The 22427-nt window shown below is 33.4% G+C and overlaps 1 protein-coding gene across 1 annotated transcript; it reads right to left on the bottom strand.

Moving 5' to 3' along the window:
* Positions 1 to 2471: 2471 nt before the first annotated feature.
* LOC127707724 (uncharacterized) lies at positions 2472 to 22393 on the bottom strand. The gene is made up of 6 exons (XM_052212431.1): positions 22065 to 22393; positions 20747 to 20986; positions 15184 to 15303; positions 9193 to 9300; positions 6880 to 7365; positions 2472 to 3053 (listed from the first exon to the last, which is right to left on the bottom strand). The coding sequence occupies exons 1-6, from the start codon at positions 22102 to 22104 to the stop codon at positions 2491 to 2493; spliced, it is 1557 nt and encodes a 518-aa protein (XP_052068391.1). The 5' UTR covers positions 22105 to 22393; the 3' UTR covers positions 2472 to 2490.
* Between the last annotated feature and the right edge of the window lie 34 nt (positions 22394 to 22427).

Raw genomic sequence — 22427 nt, 5'->3', positions numbered from 1 at the left:
TTCAGCTGGCCCCTAAACAAATATATATACTAGTTCAGTGATAATGAACGCCATACTAAACTCCAAATGTCTGTTTTGTGTTCCTTTTAAATGTTAACCAAAGATGAAGAACTATATGTCTTCCTATCTAGTATTATTGGATAGAAATTAGAATTACATAAGTTTCCTAAAACATAACGTCTATCAAATGCTACACGAAACTATTTTTCCACATAACTAACATAATATTCTATCAGCAATAAACAATGTCCTTCAGAGCTACTATGTAATTACCTACCGTTGAGGTGGTTAAATCAATTTCAGATTCTGAAAAATTAAATATCTGTGTTAAAAGAGTACTTGCAATCCAAGCCCCAATTGTATTAAACATTTAGTTTTTACGTCCTATACATATTAAAGTACAATGTATTCCTCAATCTAAACTTAAAAAAAGATAATAAGAATCAGCTCATCATTAGATCTTATAAAAGATAATGACCTAGGTGATTACAAATATCTTGTTTCATGCTGAGTCAAAGCTTTCTTTGTAAAGGTTATTCTGATTCTAACAAAAAGTTATCTCAAACTGACGTCATCAAAATGCTTGACAACATATTTGTTATATTCGGTGAATGTTATATTTTTCAACAGAAAGTCTGCATTCCCATGGGAACCAACTATACTTCTCACCTGTAATCGGGGTTTATGAAGACGAACGAAAAGTGGCTTCAACTTCACTTTTCAATATAAAAATTATTACCATTCTCTGAATAATTCAAAGTCTGGGTACATATGCTGATCGTATCTATACCATTGAATCTGAAATACACGGATGCAGCTTAGTATACTTCACACCTAGACTTATGTTAGTACCAACGATGAGGTTCGGTTGAACACTTCAATTTACCAATATGAACTTATTAATTTAGCTCACCTGGTCCAAATACCATACATGAAAATTATTCCACTTCACACCTATAGACTTATATTAGTATCAACGATGAGGTTCGGTTGAAAAATTCAATTTACCAATGTGAACTTATTAATTTAGCTCACCTGGTCCAAAGTGCAATTGTAAGCTTTTTTTCATCACTTGTTGTCCGTTAGCTTAATACAACACGGTTATCATTTGAAACAACCAGAACAAAAGTTAGCCACAATCATCCTTATTATATAGTATCTAGTTTAAAAAAAAAAGAGTCCGATGATACAGCCTACCAAACCATCATGGCATCCACTGCTAAAAATAGAACATAAGGGAAGAATGAAAGTATTTTATAATATCTTGAAATCCGTTATGGATAGAAAAAACCGACAGTGGGGAATGTTCAGAATGTCAAGATGTACTCATGGCAATGTTGACCAAAGTTGTCATACGATTCCTTATAGAAATTATTGCCCTTCAAAGGCGATATTGGTCATTCTCTTTTATAAGATCTAATGTTGAGCTGATTCTTATTATCTTTCCGACATTGGGTTTAGATCGAGGAATAATTGTGTATAGCGTAAAAATCAAATGTTTTAATACAATTGCATGGGTACTCTTGAAAAAAGATATTTATCTATAATCTTGAAAATTAATTTTTTGTTTGTTTATTGCTTTGTTTGCTATTATCTTGAATACTGTAACTGAACGCCCGAAACTTTTACCAGTAAAAATGATCAACAAAACAATATCTACAAATAAGCAGCATGACCGAAATAGTCAGTCAACTCTTAATAGGAGTTATTGTCTAATTACATCGAGAGAAACTGTGGAAATAAAAAATGATTAGCAAAAAAAGATTTACAAATAAGTCAAATGACCGAAATCGCCAGTCTATTCTTAAAGGAGTTATTGCTCCTAAATATGGAGTTTTTTCGACTATAATCTTTAAAACTATGTCAGATATAAGCTTAAAACACTAACAAGTATCAACAAAACAAGATATATAAATACATGTAAGCAACATAGCCGAAATCATAAGTCGACTCCATATTGGAGCTACTGCTCTTAACTATTCTGTTAAATATTTCTTGGGTTTTCCGCCCTTTTTTCATAGTGTTGTCTCTTTCCGCCCTTTTGACACAGCGTTGTTAGTCTTTCTTCGACTTAATAGTATACTTTATGATTGCCCCTTATTTCTTTTCCATAGATGACTCTCAAGATGATATATTTTAGCAAATTTTTAGTTTTTATCTAAAATGAATAGGAATGACTTATCAAATCGAAAATAAAGGCATGTAAATTCTTACGACATAAATAATTGCATTTTGGTTTCCATCGTCAACGCATACTTTTACAAAAGCATACAAACATTAAAAAAAAGTCTTCAACAATAGCTTCTATATATGAAAGTATTTTTTTAACTTTTGCATTAGAAAAAATATTGAAAAATCATTGGATTATCCACTTGAATATTCAAATCCCACATATCATTCGAACATTGACCTTGTAAAAGAAACAAATGCAAGTAGAAATGGTTATACCACTTTTAACGATAAGAGTTAAATAGACGTATTAAGAATAATTTATTCAGAAACTGGTTCATGTACTGATGGGGCAAGAGTAAACAATACAGTCGATAACTTTGCAAGGAGTAAAGGAATGAAGCAAATTAATTTTGAGAACGGTTTCTCTGAAGGATTAATTTTTCTGTTCAAAGCACTAACATCTTCCTCAAATATAGTATCTGGTTGTAACATATGTTCTAAGTCATCAACTAAACACTGTACAACACTCAAATCGTCCATATCGTCTGACCCGTGTACTCTCTGAACTGTCGTCTGCAACTTTGCCTTAACATCTTCGACTGTTAAACGTATGCTGTTTACAATCATAAGATATTCTCTAAACAGATCAAGACGAACACCAGACGACACACCATGAGTCTTGTTCAGATATGAATATAGCTGTAGGAGTTCCGACAGAGAATTAATTTCCCCCTGACCCTTTGGCATAATAATATTTAGTATTCGAATGTATTCGTCCATTGTTTCATCAAAATTCGTGTTTCGTTCTTGTATTCTCTGCACATCTTGAAGAATTGTTTCTCTCCACTTTTCATTAAACACACTATGTATGTGAGTCTCATCTGAAATAAAAGGACAAAAACAAATGAATAATGTTAGAAACAATCAGATCAATACTGTCAAGACTTGTCGAACATCGTCAAAAGTATGTTACAAGATTTTTACAACACACCAATGTATGAATACAAGAAAATGGTTTTTGTTTTTTTGTAACATCAATAATTCATTAGTTAAACATTATACATGTAGATGTCTTATTTTGGTTTTACTTCGTTGTTGGGTTTATTGTCTCACTGACACATACCCTATACATTTATGTTGCATGATTTTTTTTTCATTATTTATTGTTTTTGGCTTTTAAGTAGCTTTCAGTAACTGCGAGTACTCTCAAATCGTACTTTCGTGTTAATTTGACCTGTTGATACAATTTGTAATGCATTTTTGTTATTTAATGTTTACTTACTTTGATAAGTATTTAATATGACGATAAATTTTCACTTCTGTTCTCGTACTATGAACAACAAATTTATTTATTTTGAAAAAAATATTTCCGTACTCCATGTACTCCTTTCAACAAAATTATTTTTATTTACCTGTGTACGTTATTTTTTTTAACGGCATTTTGTCCAAGGTTATAGTTTTCTTTCTGATATTGTTTTACATCTCACCCCCTTTTTTATTAATTTTGTATTTACATTGTGTCATAGATCAAATTTATTCGTTCAGTGTGTGTTTACTTGTTTTTGTTAATATGTCTTTTGATTGAGTTAAGGCATTTCAATTGATATTTTATAGTGTATCTTTATATGTTGTGATGTTACACTATTGTTTCAAGTTAGGATGAAGGTTGGCGCCTGTTAAAACGTTTAAAACCTGTTGTTCAGTGGCTGTCGTTTGTTGATTGGTTCATAAGTGTTCCTCGTTTTTTATATAGATTAGACCGTTGGTTTTCCTGTTTGAATGGTTTTACACTAGTCATTTTTGGGCCCTTTATAGCTTGCTGTTCGGTGTGAGCTAAGGCTCCGTGTTGAAGGCCGTACTTTCTAACCTATAATGGTTTACTTTTACAAATTGTGACTTGGATGGAGAGTTGTCTCATTGGTACTCATACCACATTTTCTTATATTTAATTATCATATTTGGAGATCGTGTATTTTTTTTTTACTTTTCAAAATAGTACAAGATCTGGATTTCCTTTCCACTCCATTTGAGAATAGGCGGGGAAAATGGGAAGACAAACACAACCACTGAACTACATATACAATTTACATAAATATTGTTTTATCCTCAACCGTTGTCTTTGGTTTTCATAGAAATCGACATGGCTTAACCACGGACCGCGAAGAGGACCCCAAAGCAGGATACAGAAGAATGTACTTATACATATATAGAGCAAAATGTTTTATTTGTTCAATAGTTGAATGATTGCAGGATGAAATTATATCAACTTCTTAATGGGAGCATGTGAATACGTAAAACTTTAAAATTCTTTCTTGCAATGATTGATGACTGTTTCATTGGACACGTTTCTCGTCTCCCTCTGTATTCTAGTATACAAAAATCCGTCAACAATTTAGAATTGGATATATATAGGGGTAAAAAAAAGTGAAGTCTGGGAAAAAGAAGGGAAAAAGTCGGAATTGAGGAAAAAATTACAAAAAAAGTGGGATTTAGGAAATGAGCACACTGTGTCACTCCCTAACTGCAAATTCAAGACACGCCACACATGTTTCCCTAGATTTACCACATCGTGCACTCTTTTCAATACCCGATTCTTCCTACCTATTGTTTAATCTTCAATTCATACAATAAGATCTTTTAATGAAATTTCCATTTTTTTTAACTAACCAAAATAGACATGCCTTTGGACGATGAATTGACATGTCTTATTTGATGCCGGGCAATAGAGTGAGATGACCTTTGCTAATAACTGCTTGTGATAGTTGTCGTGTTAAATATTGAATCATCGTGCATATATTGAACTCATGAGCTGATAAACAAGTTTGTTGTAGGATTAAATATTTATACTATTTTCCAAGGGAAACATGTATACTGCAAGTTATGTTACCCACCTGTCGCCTAATATTGTAAAATAAAGTCATAAATGTATCTATTGTAAATCTCCTTAGTTTAAACACGTTCTTAGGAAGTTAAAATATACTTCTGATAAGTAAATAATTATTGATTAACAATGAACCAGCTATATTTGTAAATACCACACACTTTAAACGTGCAAGTTTGGACCGCATACACTTTACCTAAAAGTGCTTGGTTGTTACTCAAATAAAGATAACTTGTAAAGTTTTGCATGACACATTCAGTACATAAATGCAAAACGTTTCCCCCCAATAACTCTTCAAAGACGAAATAAGACGTTAAAATTGTAGTTTCCATCAAATATAAATCGTTTAAGGATGCCGATGTCCTCTCTTACCCTTTCAAACTATTCGTTTTTCTCTCTCTGAAAAACGAAACTAATTACTGAAATATTGCAATGCTGCAAAATTATATCGGTTAAGAACTTTGTCGATCTATATAGTATGTGCAAAATAAATAAAAAATGGAACCCGGGACTATTATACTATTGATGGAACCATCCATGAGAATTCACAAAACACTGCTAAGACTTGAAAAATAAGAAAATCGTAAGGTTATTGTAGAGTACGGAAGCCGGTTAGTATCAGGGTGTAGTATCTAACTTGTTATCAAGCCTTAGTATCGGGGTGTAGTAGCTAACTTGGTATCGCGCCTTAGTATCAGGGTGTAGAAGCTAACTTATTATCGCGCCTTAGTACCAGGATGTAGTGGCTAACTTGTTATCGCGCCTTAGTATATATCAGGGTGTAGTAGCTAACTTGTTATCGCACCTTAGTATCAGGGTGTAGTAGCTAACTTGTTATCACACCTTAGTATCAGGGTGTAGTAGCTAACTTGATATCGCGCCTTAGTATCAGGGTGTAGTAGCTAATTTGTTATCGCGTCTTAGTATCAGGATTTAGTAGCTAACTTGTTATCACACCTTAGTATATATCAGGGTGTAGTATTTAACTTGTTATCGCACCTTAGTATCAGGGTGTAGTAGCTAACTTGATATCGCGCCTTAGTATCAGGGTGTAGTAGCTAACTTGTTATCGCGCCTTAGTATCAGGATGTAGTAGCTTACTTGTTATCGCGCCTTAGTATCAGGGTGTAGTAGCTAACTTGTTATCGCGCCATAGTATCCATCAAAGTTTCGTTTCTTTGCAGGATGGAGACGTTCTTCTACATTAATATAACCATATAGCACTAACAGTAAAGACAAATGGACAGGTAACCGTAAGTTATATGATAATTGCCGTGCTTGTATTGGAGCAACGTACCAAAGTGAATCAACACCATAGAAAAATGAAAGACTATAATGCTCATGTTAATTTGACGTATAAAATATAGCACCAGAAATAAAGATCCACTATTCATTGGTTTCGACATCCATGTATATCGTTTACCGTTTTAATTTGTGTTGGTCAATTGTTTATATATCGCACAACCGTATCGATATGTACTTACTTCAATATGCTGGTTTGCTTCTTCAGACTAGGCTAATGTGAGCTATTTTATCAAAACATTATATAAGTAATACTATGTGTTATTCGGGATCATCACAGGGGATATGGACTCATATTCCTTGTAGATGTTGTATATCTCCTGAGCCGCTATATCCCCTGTGAAGCCCGAATAACAATTATATTAAACTGGAGTGTCCTGATTTCAACACTAATTATTTAGTACCATTTTATCACTGCTTTCCTTCACAGTGGATATGGGCTCATATCCCCTGTTTAGGTAACCAATCAAATTGCAAGATTAACAGGGATATTTCACTCCAGTAAAGTATATGTATATACATACCATCAATAGACGATTCTAAGCAAGGGTAAGATTCAAACGATGGCGGTGGTAATGTGTCTGTTGGATGAACACTTTCTTTAAACTTCCGAGACAAGAAGAACTCTCGACAATGATCAAGGACCTCGGTAGATAATTCCACTTTTATTCCTACATTTTTAGCACAAGTAGTTTTCAAGGCATTTTCTGTAATGAACACATTTTGGCAGATGGCCAGCAGACGACGTGTTTTGTACATTTGATTAAAAGATTCTAATGCTCCTAATGTTAAGATTTTTAATCGTACCAACAGGCTTCCCGCTTGAATGTCTGTAACAGATATTTCACGAATGTTAAGAGCATTTTCTAGGGCTCTCATATGAATTTCTGTATTTACCAAAACGGCTTCATAAAATGTTTCTGTCATTTCTTTAAGTTTTTCTCTCCAAACTCCTGTTACTTCATTTAAGGGATCAATATTTGTGACTAATATTTTCAAACACATTTCACCTAAAGCAGAAAATTCAATACAATTGAAACTGGATATAATTATTTGAGTCAATGAAATGAATTTAGACTTTAATAATAACGCTAATTTCTCGTCCAGATCAATATACACATGCAGAAAATACTAGTAACCAGATCGGCTTTCGCTTTTACTCTTAGATTCTTACCTAGTATAATTGGAGTAATGATTGGTTTAATTCTTGGTTTGCTAAAGCGTCACTCTTAAACAAATAAGCATTCCATTTCACTGTGAAATTGCAAACATATGTGTCTTTTTATGCCGTCGAGTTTCTGTCCATCAAATCCTTTTATTCATAAATATAAGTATATTCAGATCTATAGGTGAAGCTTATTATTTTGTATTTTTATGATATAGTCGTTCACGAGTCTTGGAACCATGTAGTAACACAAAATATTGACCCACAAGTTTCAAATATATGGCTGCGTTATAAAAAATGTAAACCGATTTTAGATGTAAGTGTATTATACAGTGTTGATGATAGACCTTTGGGTATTTTTTGTTAAACTTATTCACAACTTGTCGTTACTCAGACGATTTACAGCTTCGTATATGGTATAGACCATGGCACATTCTTGGACAAAATCTATTTCTTATTGTTTGGTTGTGTGGTAGGGTTGCTGTTTCATTGAATCATACCCGAAAAATACTTAAAATTTACATGTAAACGAAAATATTCCTAGTGTCTCTTTTGTTTTGGGGATGTATAAATACCCTGCCACGTCCCGTCTGTGTTTTTGTTGCTTGTTTTTCGGCTTTGTATCGATCTGATGAGTTTGCTCATTGCTGAAGGCCGTACCTATAGTTGTTATCTTCTATGTCATTTGGTCTCTGGTGGAGAGTTGTCTCCTTGGCAATCAGACCATATCTTCTTATTTTTATATTAACACAAATAACGCACCACATCTTACCATATATATTAGTTTCACAATTTATTGTTTTTTCCCAAAATTTGTAGAAATATCGTATATTTTAATCACAAATCTTCAAATTAATGCAGAGGTTACAAGAAAATTCTTATTTTATTAGCGACAAAGATTTAAACCACACCATTAGACAAGAATTGGATTATGAAACTGAAAAGTCATTTTCGTTGTTTTCAGGTGAAAAGTTACACACCACGTCTTTAGATTTTACAAAAATGGCAACATTTGTTTTGTTTTATTTTTGTTGTAATCTCTGTCCTGCCTTTTTATTTTTCACTCTATTCGGTCCTGCCTTTTTTTATTAGTTTATCCTGACTTTTTTTACATAAATTGTCATCCTGCCTTTTTTTATTACTCAAAACTCCTGTCCTGCCTTTTTTTCAAATTTCACCCTAGCCCCCCCCCCCCCCCCCCCCCCCCCCCCCCCCCCCCCCCCCCCCCCCCCCTTCCAAATGGTAGCTCCTAACTTTAGAAACTTTGTGACACATTTTGAAAAAGTTACTCCAAAGAAACGAATGGCGGTGGTGAGTTTCTTTTGTTGTTGAGTATATCTTCCCAAACACACACCACACACACATTAGTATTTACAAGGATCTGCTCTCGGCAGTTATACTTTCATTATAGGAAGCTCCCTCTGAACTAATCGATGTGTAAATTGGGTGCATACGGATTTCTATAAGTTTTTCTTGTTTCCGAATCCCTATATGTTCCTTTTGTACATTTGTCATTTGATCACTTTTGAAAAATGAAATATTGTTTTAACTTAAAGGCATATTTCATACTTAGAGATGCAGTTTCGCTTGATTTTAATTGTGTGAGATGGGTGGTGTCTTGTCATGTTTAGTAGAATTTAAAAAGGAGAGACAGTATTTTTTTCATACTCACATGAACTTACTCCTCTATTTGAATATGGTTGTCTCCCTTTTGAACTATGTCCTCTTCTTGGCTGACTATTTGCGCTCACCGTTCGACTCGGAGGACGTGAAATACACCCTTCAACATAAAATCCATAATGAATGACTCATTTCTATCTTTTTTCGTGACATTCTATAAAATCAATACTTTATTAATGAAAAAAAAACAAAATTTATTAATTTTATCATCTGAGTTTAAAGAATGAGTTCATCGCTTTTTCATAAAATAGAATGACCTCCGTAGACACAGGTATCATAAAGTTTACCGAAACTAACATCGTCAATATTTTTCTTACTATTTGATACAATCTATTTGTTACGTCTGGTTGGTGTGTTTTTCTCCAGGCAGTCGACATTCTTGTGGGAAACAATGTGCCCCTCTTCTTGCCGAATTGATTATTGTTTATTCGCATGAACAACACGTAATGTCTGGGTTTCACGAAAAGAATGAAAATAAACTAGCACTATCTTTTAACTCAACACTGCTCTATATAGATATTGACTTTTGATTGAACAACACAACCTTTGGCGACTATGTTGAGCGCATATGTCCCAATACATTTGAATTATACTATTGTTACAGATAGGTCTGCTTCATACCTTGAGCAACATTTTAGAAACAATAGTTGGGGCATATTTAGAGCCACATCTAGAAACAATAGTTAGGGTCAATTTAGAGCCACATATAGAAACAATAGTTAGGGTCAATTTAGAGCCACACCTAGAAACAATAGTTAGGGTCAATTTAGAGCCACATCTAGAAACCATAGTTAGGGTCAATTTAGAACCACATCTAGAAACCATAGTTAGGGTCAATTTAGAGCCATACCTAGAAACAATAGTTAGGGTCAATTAAGAGCCACATCTAGAAACCATAGTTAGGGTCAATTTAGAACCACATCTAGAAACCATAGTTAGGGTCAATTAAGAGCCACACCTAGAGACCATAGTTAGGGTCAATTTAGAACCACATCTAGAAAGAATAGTTAGGGTCAATTAAGAGCCACACCTAGAAACCATAGTTAGGGTCAATTTAGAGCCACATCTAGAAACCATAGTTAGGGTCAATTTAGAACCACATCTAGAAACCATAGTTAGGGTCAATTTAAATCTGCTGATCATCAGCTTAGTAGTCAGTGCTTCGGTATTGCCATGATTTAAAACATACCTTATTTAAACTTTCCGTTGATAAAGTTATAAATTATTATGAAACTAAGGTTCAGACTCCCTCATGCAAAGTTGACCTTAGATAGATTTGGCTATTATTTTTAGGTACCTTTTGGTCATATAGACTTCACCTGTCTCGTGTCTTTTACATCCTTGTATGCTTTTAAATAATATTTGGCGTTCCTGATGAAGGTAAATCCAGAAAAGTGTTTGGACGCATAAAATTTCTTAAGTGATATTTTAATTTTGTGTTCTTTAACCTGAAAGTTTCTACATTTTTTATAAGGTCGACTCTTCTAAAATTTCATCAGCATATAATAAGCATTGTTAATCCCCAATACATTTATAATTCTTCAATGGACCGAACTCGTATTGAAGATTATATTACAGATGAAAAGAACACAATTAATTAAGTGTGCACATCTCAAATCTGAATATCATCCTCACTGTCTAAAGTAGTGTATAAACATGTTCAAAAAAGGACAAATAAAGATATTTTGAAAAAGAATAAAATTTTCTTACCCGAATTAGTCTGATGGATAGGCGGCAAACGTACAACAGACATAGTAGTTAATGTCCAAAAACATGTTCATGTTCGTTTCCATTAAAACTACCATTTAAGATCACAAAAGATATATTTGAACAGTTTAACACGTTTTGTGTTGAATAAAGACCATCCATGACTTCAGAAAAATAATTGATCTAAGAATATGATATATCCAATATTGACCCTAATCTCTTTGACTTCGTGTACTGCAGTTATTATGTGAGTTTTGTTTGAGTGCTTAATAGGTCATTTCAGTGTTAAACACGATAATTTCTATTGATCTAAACATTTAATTTATGCACACAAGTGCATTTCATATTTATAAATCCATGACTGCCACGATCTTTTAAGAAAGAATGATAAGTAACTTGGATACATAGTCAGATAAGAGTAAGTATGAACGCCAAAATGACCTTATCATAAAAGGCTTATGGTATAAATGCACGAGTAAAGGAACATTGAAATTGATCAGCCTGGATTGTATAAGGAATAAAACCACTAATTTATAGACCCATTGCTTTCTATGTTAAATTCTGCAATGTCTAGCATTCGTAGCTATTTTGTCCTTAGTTCTAATAAAGTGACAGTCATTTCATGTCAAACCTATACCTTACCCTGATTTGTGCTTAAAAAATCAACACACCTTTAATTGCATATTAGAGCGCACTGGTTCCCGGAAGTTTAGAAGTACAAAACCGGTAATTCTGATCTAAACAACAGGGAAAATATGCTCTCCTAAATATTATAAGTTACAGCTATACGTAGGAACTATCAGTTTTTTTAAAAAATATGTTCTACTTCTTTCAGGCCGAGCCCAAATAAGTGGTTTAATACCTTAACAGTCATAACTCGTAAACAGATGAAAACGGTCCAAATCGAGAATTGTCTCTAGCGGCATTATCTACCGCTAAAAAGCCATTTAAACTTCACTTAAATTCACAGTATCACAGTCCCATGTGTGTAAACTTCGATGTTTTAACAACATTATGGCCCATTTCTAAACAGATCAGACACCTAATTATAAGAAAGATATAAGAAGGTGTGGTATGAGTGCCAATGAGACAACTCTCCATCCAAGTCACAATTTGTAAAAGTAAACCATTATAGGTCAAAGCACGGCCTTCAACACGGAGCCTTGGCTCACACCGAACAGCAAGCTATAAAGGGCCCCAAAATGACATAGTGTAAAACCATTCAAACAGGAAAACCAAACCGCAATTTTGTCAGAGTTTGGCAAATTGTGAGTCTTTATAACGTATATAATAAATTAGATCAGCTTAACTGTTTATAATAAATTACATAGTTGATAAGAAACAAAAGATATACAAAAAAGGGAAAATTATTGAAACCATTTATTGACTACTTATACGAGTTTTTGGCTTTAAATGACGACTGTGGATACATTTTAGTTTTTACCCTCATATCATGTACACTTTTATAGGAGTTATTGCCCACTATTTTTGTCAAATTTTAAAATGCTTGCCTTTTATTTTGAAAATTGTTACAGACACTTGTATTGACAAAAACTTTAAACAGCAAAAATGATAAGCAATTCAAGATTCATAAAAATTCGCGGAAAATTTTGTAGATGATGATTTGTGTCCTGAATTAACTATGTATACATCAATATTACTTTTACTAGATAGATAAGTAACTCAGACTCTTTGCATATAGAATCAAAATAAGGAGGTGCTGTAAATTGCCAATAAGACAAGAATCTTCCAGTGACCAAAGGATCATTGGACCTCTTGGTAATTTTCAGCTTAACTGTACATGATTTCATCACTGGTTTAATGCACATAACTACAATAACAACTATTGTTAATGCAAGAGTAACAGGACATAACTTGGGTGTAACAGCTACCAAGGTATCTGATATCTTAAAACCCAGTCTCCAATCATGTATATCAAATAATTGATTTATTGGTTAATGTGCAGTAACTGTAATTTTATGTTAAGAATGGAAGAAGGGATAATATATTTTACATAAGTAGAATAGAGTTTAAGAAAAAAATAATTTGCGAGAAAGTTTGTAGTTTGAAAGCATTTTTTCGTTGGTGGCTAGTCCAGCAAATTATGACTTTTAATTTTATAGATCATTTTTTGACACAGGAATGCGTCAAAACAAAATTAAATTAGCCTTTCAACGCTTTATAATTATTTGGACTATGGCACTCTCCGTGCGTGTTTGAGAGGGGGATTTTTTTTTTACAAAGGGACAATGATCTTTAGTATTATTTTTTGTCCTGAAATTTACTACATCTTTCAACCAAATTAATTTGTAAATAATCATTATACATGTTCCTATCAAGAGAAAACAAAAACAACTGAAGACAAACATATGAACAAGCAAATAGATCTACACTTATTACAATTCTGCGTCTTTCAACATACGGTTTGTTAATACACAACCATAAAATAATAAAATGCGTTCAAAATAATTTTGTGAAAAAATGTGAAATATGAACCAAAAATTTAAAGGTGAAGAATACTTATTGCGTAACACTGTAGGTGTATGCCTATAACATTTAACATATAATATAAGACCGAACATATTTGTATATTCCAAACACAGGCACTTGTCTCTGAAATTTAGTTCCCTATATACCTTAATATAACAATATATATTAAGGTATATAGGAAAACAAATTTCAGAGACAAGTGCCTGTGATTCCAAAGGCATAATGAGTTTTACAGAGAGAACCATGCAACCTCAATAAAACTTGACGTCTAAAAGGAACATTGAGATTACTTTCAGTAACTGTGAGCCTTATTTGACCCATTACGCATGGTTTCTCTTACATCTGTGATTTTATTGTCACTATTGTCGTTATCATTTGATTAAGTGTTTTTAATGCAGTCACCTCTTTTGATATTTCAATTGAGACGAAAGGGTTGCCTCTGCCCGGGGTTGAATGTAGAATACTAAAAAAGTTTAACTACGACATAAATATGTAGAACTTTGAACCGCAATGGTACTCAGAACCGCGTTGGTTTAACGCTGAAGGGCATTTTTGATCACGCTGACGTGCGATGGTGGCATTGTGACGCTATCTGATTGATAGCTTCGTCGAAGTGCGATGGTTGCAACGCTGAAGTGCGATGGACGACATAAACTATATTTTCTTAATTCGATAGGTATATAGTATGACACATGGTTAAGACAATTGTCTAAACTGTACACGGTATACTATAAACTCATTCGGTATAGAGCAAGACACACGAATCAGACACCTGTCTATACTGTAGACGGTATAATAAAAAAACTCGTTCGGTATAGAGCATGACACATGGTTCAAACAATTGTCTAAACTGTACACGGTATACTATAAACTCTGTCGGTTCAGAGCAGGACACATGAATAAGACACTTGTCTATACTGTAGACGGTATAATATAAACTCGTTCGGTATAGAGCATGACACATGGTTTAGACAATTGTCTATAAACTGTACACGGTATACTATAAACTCAGTCGGTATAGAGCAGGACACATGAATAAGACACCTGTCTATACTGTAGACGGTATAATATAAACTCGTTCGGTATAGAGTATGACACATGGTTTAGACATTTGTCTAAACTGTACACGATATTAACTCTATCGATATAGAGCATGACACACGAATCAGACACCTGTCTATACTGTAGACGGTATAATATAAAGTCGTTCGGTATAGAGCATGACACATGGTTCAGACAAATGTTTAAACTGTACACGGTATACTATAAACTCAGTCGGTATAGAGCAGGACACATGAATAAGACACTTGTCTATACTGTAGACGGTATAATATAAACTCGATCGGTATAGAGCAGGACACATGAATAAGACACTTGTCTATACTGTAAACGGTATAATATAAACTCGTTCGGTATAGAGCATGACACATGGTTCAGACAAATGTCTAAACTGTACTCGGTATAATATAAACTCTATCGGTATCTTAATACTCATTCGATTTCAATATCCAGGTATGTGTTTCTAGTATTAAAGTAGCAATCGGTCATAATCTTTGGAAAGAAATTTTCAACCATAGCCTTTTTAAATGTTATTAATGGGATTGGACATGCCCCCCTCCCCCTCAAAGTTGGAGACTTTTCAATTCGTAACTAGGCATTTTCAGTTTACGATAGGGATGGAGAGGGGGTGAAAATATGACTTTTTAAAAGATTTTTTACTGGTAGCTAACACTGTAACTTTAACATTTAAACCTATTTTGTCATAATTATATTTATACAATATTACCATTTGGTTCTCTTTGACCAGTTCCAGGTCGACGTTTTGAAGCCGATGGTTGACGGGACGATGGACGAATGATCGATGGACTGACTTTCAGTGTCCGAAACTCAAGACGTTCTATTTCTTCTGCAAAAGATAATGTAAGGACACATTGTTAGTCAGCCAATAGATTCGTAAAGTGACGTTAAGAGGACACCACAATGTTGATAGATGTCCCTCATCTGGTAAAATATATAAATAACATCAAAACTTTAGCAACAGTGGGAGCCATTTTTAACCCACTTAGTATGAATATGATAATACCTGATCAAGATCCAGATCCATTAGGAGAACAATTTCAAAATCAGCATTAAAGGACAATAAGCCCTATAAGAAGTGAACTTACTATTTCCGAAACTTAAATTTGATTAAGTTTGATTTATTTTGTGCCTTTATTATCTATAATACCGTTATCTTAGCGTTAAGAATTTTTCCTGTATTAATTTTCATCGCATGTTTTGTTAATCCACTGATCAAGACTGAAAAAAGAGAAGGCTTGATATTTAAACAAACTAGTTTAAACCCACCATTACTTCATGTGCCTGATCCTAGTCAGGAACTTCGTCAGCAGTTCGTAGGTCACATATTAATATTTGTTGTTACTTTTCGAGTTTGGTGTATAAGGCTGATCTTAGATTGCTTCTGTGAAATTATTCACAGCTTTTATAGATTCGGGACAATTTAAAAAAAAACAGCTTTATATATTGCACAGTCACTCGTCTATTGTTGAAGACTGTATGTTGTCCTCTAAATGCCTTTTGACGTTGGGTTGCTGTCTAGTTGTGTATATAACACATTTCCATTTATTCATACTTCATTAACTTGCAGATCTTGTCTTTCGGAATAATTTTTGCTGTTAACAGATTCTCTTTACTATTGTGCTCAAGGTATAATACTAACCAAAAATGCCAAAACATAGGTATAGGTAAAAAAGTCAATAATATCTCTTGTAAGGAGTCAATGGAACATTTTGTTCATGCTGACTCATTTGTACATCTCGTCTCATTGATCTTTTCACCGCGTGTATTTATAGTTTTCTTTACCTAGTATAGTTATCAAAATAATCGCAAAAAAATGCAAAAATAAATAAAAACCCTATAGGCGTTTCAGGGCAATAACTCCTAATGGATTGCATTGACAATTTCGACCACGTTTGACTTACTTTGTAATGTAAATATTGTGCTGCTGGTCATTTTTGCCGTTTAAAGATTCTCTCTATCTATTATAATTGTTTAAGGTAAATTCCTAAAGACAAGCAACAGGTCAAAATTTTCAATAAAAAAGGGCATTAGCTCCCACAATGATTCGATGGACAATTTCAACCATTTGACCATTATTCACCGCATACTACCGTATATAAGGTTATTTCGCGTCGGGTTTTGTACACGGTTTGGGCATCAGAAGGCACAGTCAAATATTCGCGGTGTCCATTTTTCGTGTTTGTTTTCCTTGTACTTGTACAATGCATTTAAATGAACAGTGTAATGTTCGCGTAAGGTACTTTTCGCGCTAAATCGTCTACCGCGAAAAAAATGACATTTGACACACGTCAAAATGTCTCGATATGCGGCACATTCGTTAAATGTTTACTAGTACCCAAGTTTTGTCGATAATGACCCGATGGTTTCAAGGGAGATTAAAAAAAAAGTACGATGACGGACGATAATAATTAAGTGTTAGCTATAACATATAAAAGGAGCTTAAAAGTAATATACATTTTTTTTAAATAATTCCTTTGAATATACCCAGAGTATATTATTATACATCGTTTTTCCCCATTTATTTAAATGTTAGTGGGTTAGTTAAGTGTGATTCGTAGACATCTACATGTGCACTTAGGAATTCTTTATTTTCCAATTCAATAGGGTAGATGGGTACACATTAATTATTATAAACCGTTAGATAAAATACACGTTTCATGCGTCAATGTACTACACGACACCTGTGAATGGAAATACCTTTAAGAGGTATGCTCGCCATGAAACTCGATCAATCAAATGCAGACTTATTTTTTGTCATTACATAACAAAAGGGCATTATCAGAAGAACAGAAAAGTCTACCTCTACTTTGCCTAAATAACTTTCAAGCTGTGCATTAGCAAAATGATATTGTTTAAAACTGATCTTTTTTTGGTTATCAAAACGTATCATTTAAATCAGCCATAGGTCAAGACCAAAGCACTACTAGCCACATGGTCATGACGATTTCTATGGAATGTGCAGCGGTACCGACTCAGTGGTGGTAATTGAATGTATGATACTGATTGCCGTATGCACGGCATTTTTTCCCTGGAATAACCTTCATCAGCTACGCTAGACAATAAACTTTTTGGAATTCACATATATAAAAAGTTTTTGGAACTTCAAATTTGAAAGGACCTATGAACAGTTTCAGCACAACAACATGGTCAGCTTTGACAAAAGGAGTTGTAACCTTATAGTTTATTGTTGGTCAGCTTTGACAAAAGGAGTTGTAACCTTATAGTTTGTTGTTGGTCAGTTTTGACAAAAGGAGTTGTAACCTTATAGTTTATTGTTGGTCAGCTTTGACAAAAGGAGTTGTAACCTTATAGTTTGTTGTTGGTCAGTTTTGACAAAAGGAGATGTAACCTTATAGTTTGTTGTTGGTCAGCTTTGACAAAAGGAGTTGTAACCCTATAGTTTGTTGTTGGTCAGCTTTGACAAAAGGAGTTGTAACCTTATAGTTTGTTGTTGGTCAGCTTTGACAAAAGGAGTTGTAACCTTATAGTTTGTTGTTGGTCAGCTTTGACAAAAGGAGTTGTAACCTTATAGTTTGTTGTTGGTCAGCTTTGACAAAAGGAGTTGTAACCTTATAGTTTGTTGTTGGTCAGCTTTGACAAAAGGAGTTGTAACCTTATAGTTTGTTGTTGGTCAGCTTTGACAAAAGGAGTTGTAACCTTATAGTTTGTTGTTGGTCACCTTTTGACAAAAGGAGTTGCAACCTTATAGTTTGTTGTTGGTCAGCTTTGACAAAAGGAGTTGTAACCTTATAGTTTAATGTATGACAGCGCAAAGTCAAGATAAACACTACTTTTTGAGAAACTGACTTTTTATTCATGGACTGTAGAGGTATATTGTGGATTGTTGGTGATCAGCTGAGACCCCACATCTCCTTTTATCATATTCGATTATTGTAATTATCAAAGAGCTAATTCAGCATTGATCAGTTAAGTCTTTAACACCCATGAGACAGAGGAATTCGTATTATATATGGTGTAACCCTTGGACTACAAACCTTTTGACCTCTTGAAAGTAATTACATTTGTGTTATTGTTCAGCAAACATTGATTTAAAATTATGTGGTATTAGCCTTTTTAAAGATAGATTGGTTAAAACCATATGCTAATTGAAATAAGATGACTTATGAAGTATAAAAACAGTTTTCAATGTTTATAGCTATTAAATGAGCATTTTATGAAAACACACGACAGTTATAACTACAAAACCTTAATAACACTTCATAAATTCAATGCGTCAAAGCGTGGAGCTAATATACCAAAGGGAACATTAAAAAAAAAGGATAGTCAAAAATCATACAGCCTGTTTGCCTGGGAGATTTGAAACCTTACAATAAGTTTGTGCATTATTTCAAAATTTATCAACTGAGAATTTCAGAAAGTGAAAAATAAGAATAGAGGGGCATCATATATATTAGCAACTGTTATTTTGATATCGCATGGATAAGAGCAAAAGCATATTAAATAAGTTAATATAAGTTAAAAATAAAAGAGTATTTACTAAAATAATAAAAAAAACAAAAACAATCAAGAATTGAAAAAGGGGGTCGATGCACTAAATGCCTGTGGATTCAAAGTCTCCATGGAATTGTAGCTCTTATAAACCCGTTTTTAAAGCGGGATATATAAGGACAAATATTGATCACTCTTGCAATAACTGAAAACTGAATGATAAAATGTTAAACAAATACAAACGAGAAACCCAACGTCCTTATTTATGGTAAAACAATAAACGAAAAACAAATATTGCAGATAGCGACAAACTACAACATCTGAATTACAGGCTCCTAACTTGGGACAGGCAAATAAAGAAAGTGGCGGGGTTAAACAAGTTTGTGAGTGCTTAACGCTGCCTGGGACAGTTGTGTAACAACAAAGCATAAGACCAAACTGTAAAAAGCCTGACTCGTCAGATCGGCATAAAAAAAAACTCATAACAAAATGAAAAAAAAACTTGAAGTACCGATCATAGAGTAGTTCTTGCATGTCTAGTAGTCGTGTGACAAAGTCAATGTGTCCTTAGTCGTCGTTTAAACTGGACACCATTCACTTATCACTACACTAACCGGAAAGGACTTGCAGGAAAATACGGATGTTGTTTTTAAGAAATTTACTGTCATAAATCATAATTAATCATTTTAATTTAAAGCAGAAATGTATCTCCGCGTGTACAGCGGATTCCTTTTCTGGGAACTTTCGGATACATCAGCCCATCAAAATCTGTATAATATTACATTTGAGATTTTGGTCTCAAAAATCCCCGAAGAGACATTAACATTCGGAGCGGAGCTTTAGGTTAAAGTCGTCATCAATCACAAAATCTTTAAATTTCACCACCACCTCGGAAAAAGAGTGTGTTTTTAAATGTAGAAAGTATTGTGTGAACACGAGAGAGTGTTGACCACTTGGCGGGGGACCAATGAGTAATCGATATCCATCAGTTTATCAATTTTAACGGTATGTCACATTCAACTTAAACGATGACGAAGGCTTAAAATTTGTCAAAGCAATTTGCTTGCTTATGGATGCCTTTAGTCATACATAGAGAAAATGATAGTAGATATAATGAGGAAAACAATAAGACATCGGAAGACAACAAAAGAAATAGCTTTATCTGAAATTCATAGTAAATGGTGACATATATGGCTGGTTCTCGTGGGGATAGCCACACATTGCGGTGACATCATTTACAGATTTGACAGATTTGATGATTAATTGATTGATTGACTACGGTCATTGATTATATCCCGTCGAGAACATATTAAATTAGAATGCAGGAAAAAGAGTCATCATAAAGATAAAACAATGTTACTATTCAGATATAAAACAAAAGCCCATTGTAAAAACAAACTTTAAAAGAATTTTTAAATAACTCTTCACTGGTGACATTTCAAACTACAAGTTTATCGAGACATTTTAAGCAAAGTCGGGGTAGTTATTTCACTAATTTCGAATGTTTATCATATAACCGTATGTTTGGCAGATGGTATACACGCGATATGCAGCTATGTCTACGATTTTAGTATCTAGTCTTGTCATTACATGAGTAAGAATAAATCTTTTTTTTATTATGTATTCTCTTCTTTTGGATGAAATACACTAGTGTAGAAATTCCCTGATGTATTTTCAATAGGGTTTCATTTCTGACGGATTGAACACACTATTGTAAAGAAAGAATACACTATTGCATTGCATGTACCGGAAATTCGACGAAAGTACGGTTACACGTGTACCCTTGAACACACAAATTAACAAAAACAGGTTGTACGTACCTTCTGCTCTGTGTAAACCACACTGTTTGAGGGCAGAAACTAGTTTGTCTTTAGTCGCAGACTTTCCAACATGTTCGTACCACAAACTCAGACCTTTAAATGCTAGATGTGCTTTTGATGCATGATATTCATGGGCTTCTAACTGGGCCAATTCTATTTCCTGTATGCCCAGCTTCCGACAGACTTCTTTCCATTGTCTTATAATGTAAGGGCATATTTGTCGAAATATTTCACGAATATCTAAAAACGAAAATGACAAGTAAGCACAATTTTGAAAAGCTTCACAACAACATTATAAAAACCTCTCAATGTTCGGTTCTTTATTACTTTAACAGCAACCCAAATTGTTAGCTGCATCACTGGGGTAAAACTTTAAACCACAGGCACACCAACCCAAAATTTGAATTTCTTAGTTAAACCTCAAATTTTCCTTCAATTTGGAGTACTCAAAGAGACGTTTCTTTTTTAAAGTCCAACTTACCTGGCGAATACCAAGCTTTACCAAAAACTACGATTATAAATCATGAATAAAATAAATCAAATGCGCTCTGCGTCCAATCATTCTGTACTAAGTATTATTGATACTAATGTAAGAAATGAATAAAACTAATTAAAATAATAACAATAACTATTTGCGGATTATTTACAAACAAATTAATCTGATTAAGAACAAGTAGAAAGTATTTATTTCCCCTAGGTCGGTTATTGCCTTAATTTGATATTTTTTCAATTGATGTAAATATGCCCCCGAGCGTTTTAAATGCTCGTAGAGTAATCTATTTAATATTTGAAGAAAAGAAAATTGCTCGACTACTTATAACATTTTTTTCTTTTTAATTTCAATACTTTCAAAAGAAATAAAAATGTCGTAATTTTAATAGTCACTTTATCCCCAATATCACTTGACCTATATCACAATTAAAATCTGTAAGAAAAATATTTTTCATGTATGTTATATGGTATTTACCACTCTAGTTATTCTTCAGTTAAGATCTTTTTGTAGATAAACTATTCGGGTTTGTTATAAACCTCCATGGCCACAAAGCAAGGGGATTCGGAATAAGTATTTTTTATGTGTACCTACCTCTACGTCAATACATATAAGTAAATACAAATATACGCAATAAAAAAAACAAGATCATATACATTATCGATTAATGCTTGATATTTTACTTTATAGCACGAGAATTACAAAAATGACTAATAAATGTCTGCATTTTAAAGTTAATGTACAAAAATGTTTAATAAATGTCTGCATTTTAAAGTTAAAGTACAAAATGACTAATAAATGTCTGCATTTTAAGTTTAATGTACTTACCATCAACTTCAACACATATCTCATTTGTAGATGATGCCATTTCAATTGATCAAAAAATTCCATAAATTCAAGTTAAATCACTCTATATACTGCATGTGAAAATCTCATACATGCACAATGTATATCCATAATCTATTGGAAATTGTCAATTGTTACCGCAAAAAGTTCGTGTTTAAACGGAGAAATCTTATTTACTACGCCAAATTCTGTCAAATCGTTATAGAATTAAATGATCCTTGTAAAATGACTTTTCAAAACCATTTGCCGGAAAAGTGAAAAAAATAGAAAAGACAATTTACTGCATTTCTCCATGATAGTAAATCGGTGAACTAAAATGACTTATCTCGAATAATGACATTTAAC

Source organism: Mytilus californianus, unplaced genomic scaffold (genome assembly GCF_021869535.1).
Source record: "Mytilus californianus isolate M0D057914Y unplaced genomic scaffold, xbMytCali1.0.p SCAF_7, whole genome shotgun sequence".
In the NCBI taxonomy this organism is placed as follows: domain Eukaryota; kingdom Metazoa; phylum Mollusca; class Bivalvia; order Mytilida; family Mytilidae; genus Mytilus; species Mytilus californianus.
This window is presented reverse-complemented; position numbering and strand designations above follow the sequence as displayed.

What these genes read in the sequence shown, in the direction of transcription:
- LOC127707724 (XM_052212431.1), bottom strand. Translation starts at nt 22,104, where the DNA reads ATGGCATCATCTACAAATGAGATATGTGTTGAAGTTGATG. An exon ending in TGGTTTACACAGAGCAGAAG is followed by an intron (nt 15,304 to 20,746) that starts GTACGTACAACC and finishes TATCTTTTGCAG; the next exon opens with AAGAAATAGAACGTCTTGAG. An exon ending in AAATAGAGGAGTAAGTTCAT is followed by an intron (nt 7,366 to 9,192) that starts GTGAGTATGAAA and finishes TTTCTGCTTTAG; the next exon opens with GTGAAATGTGTTTGAAAATA.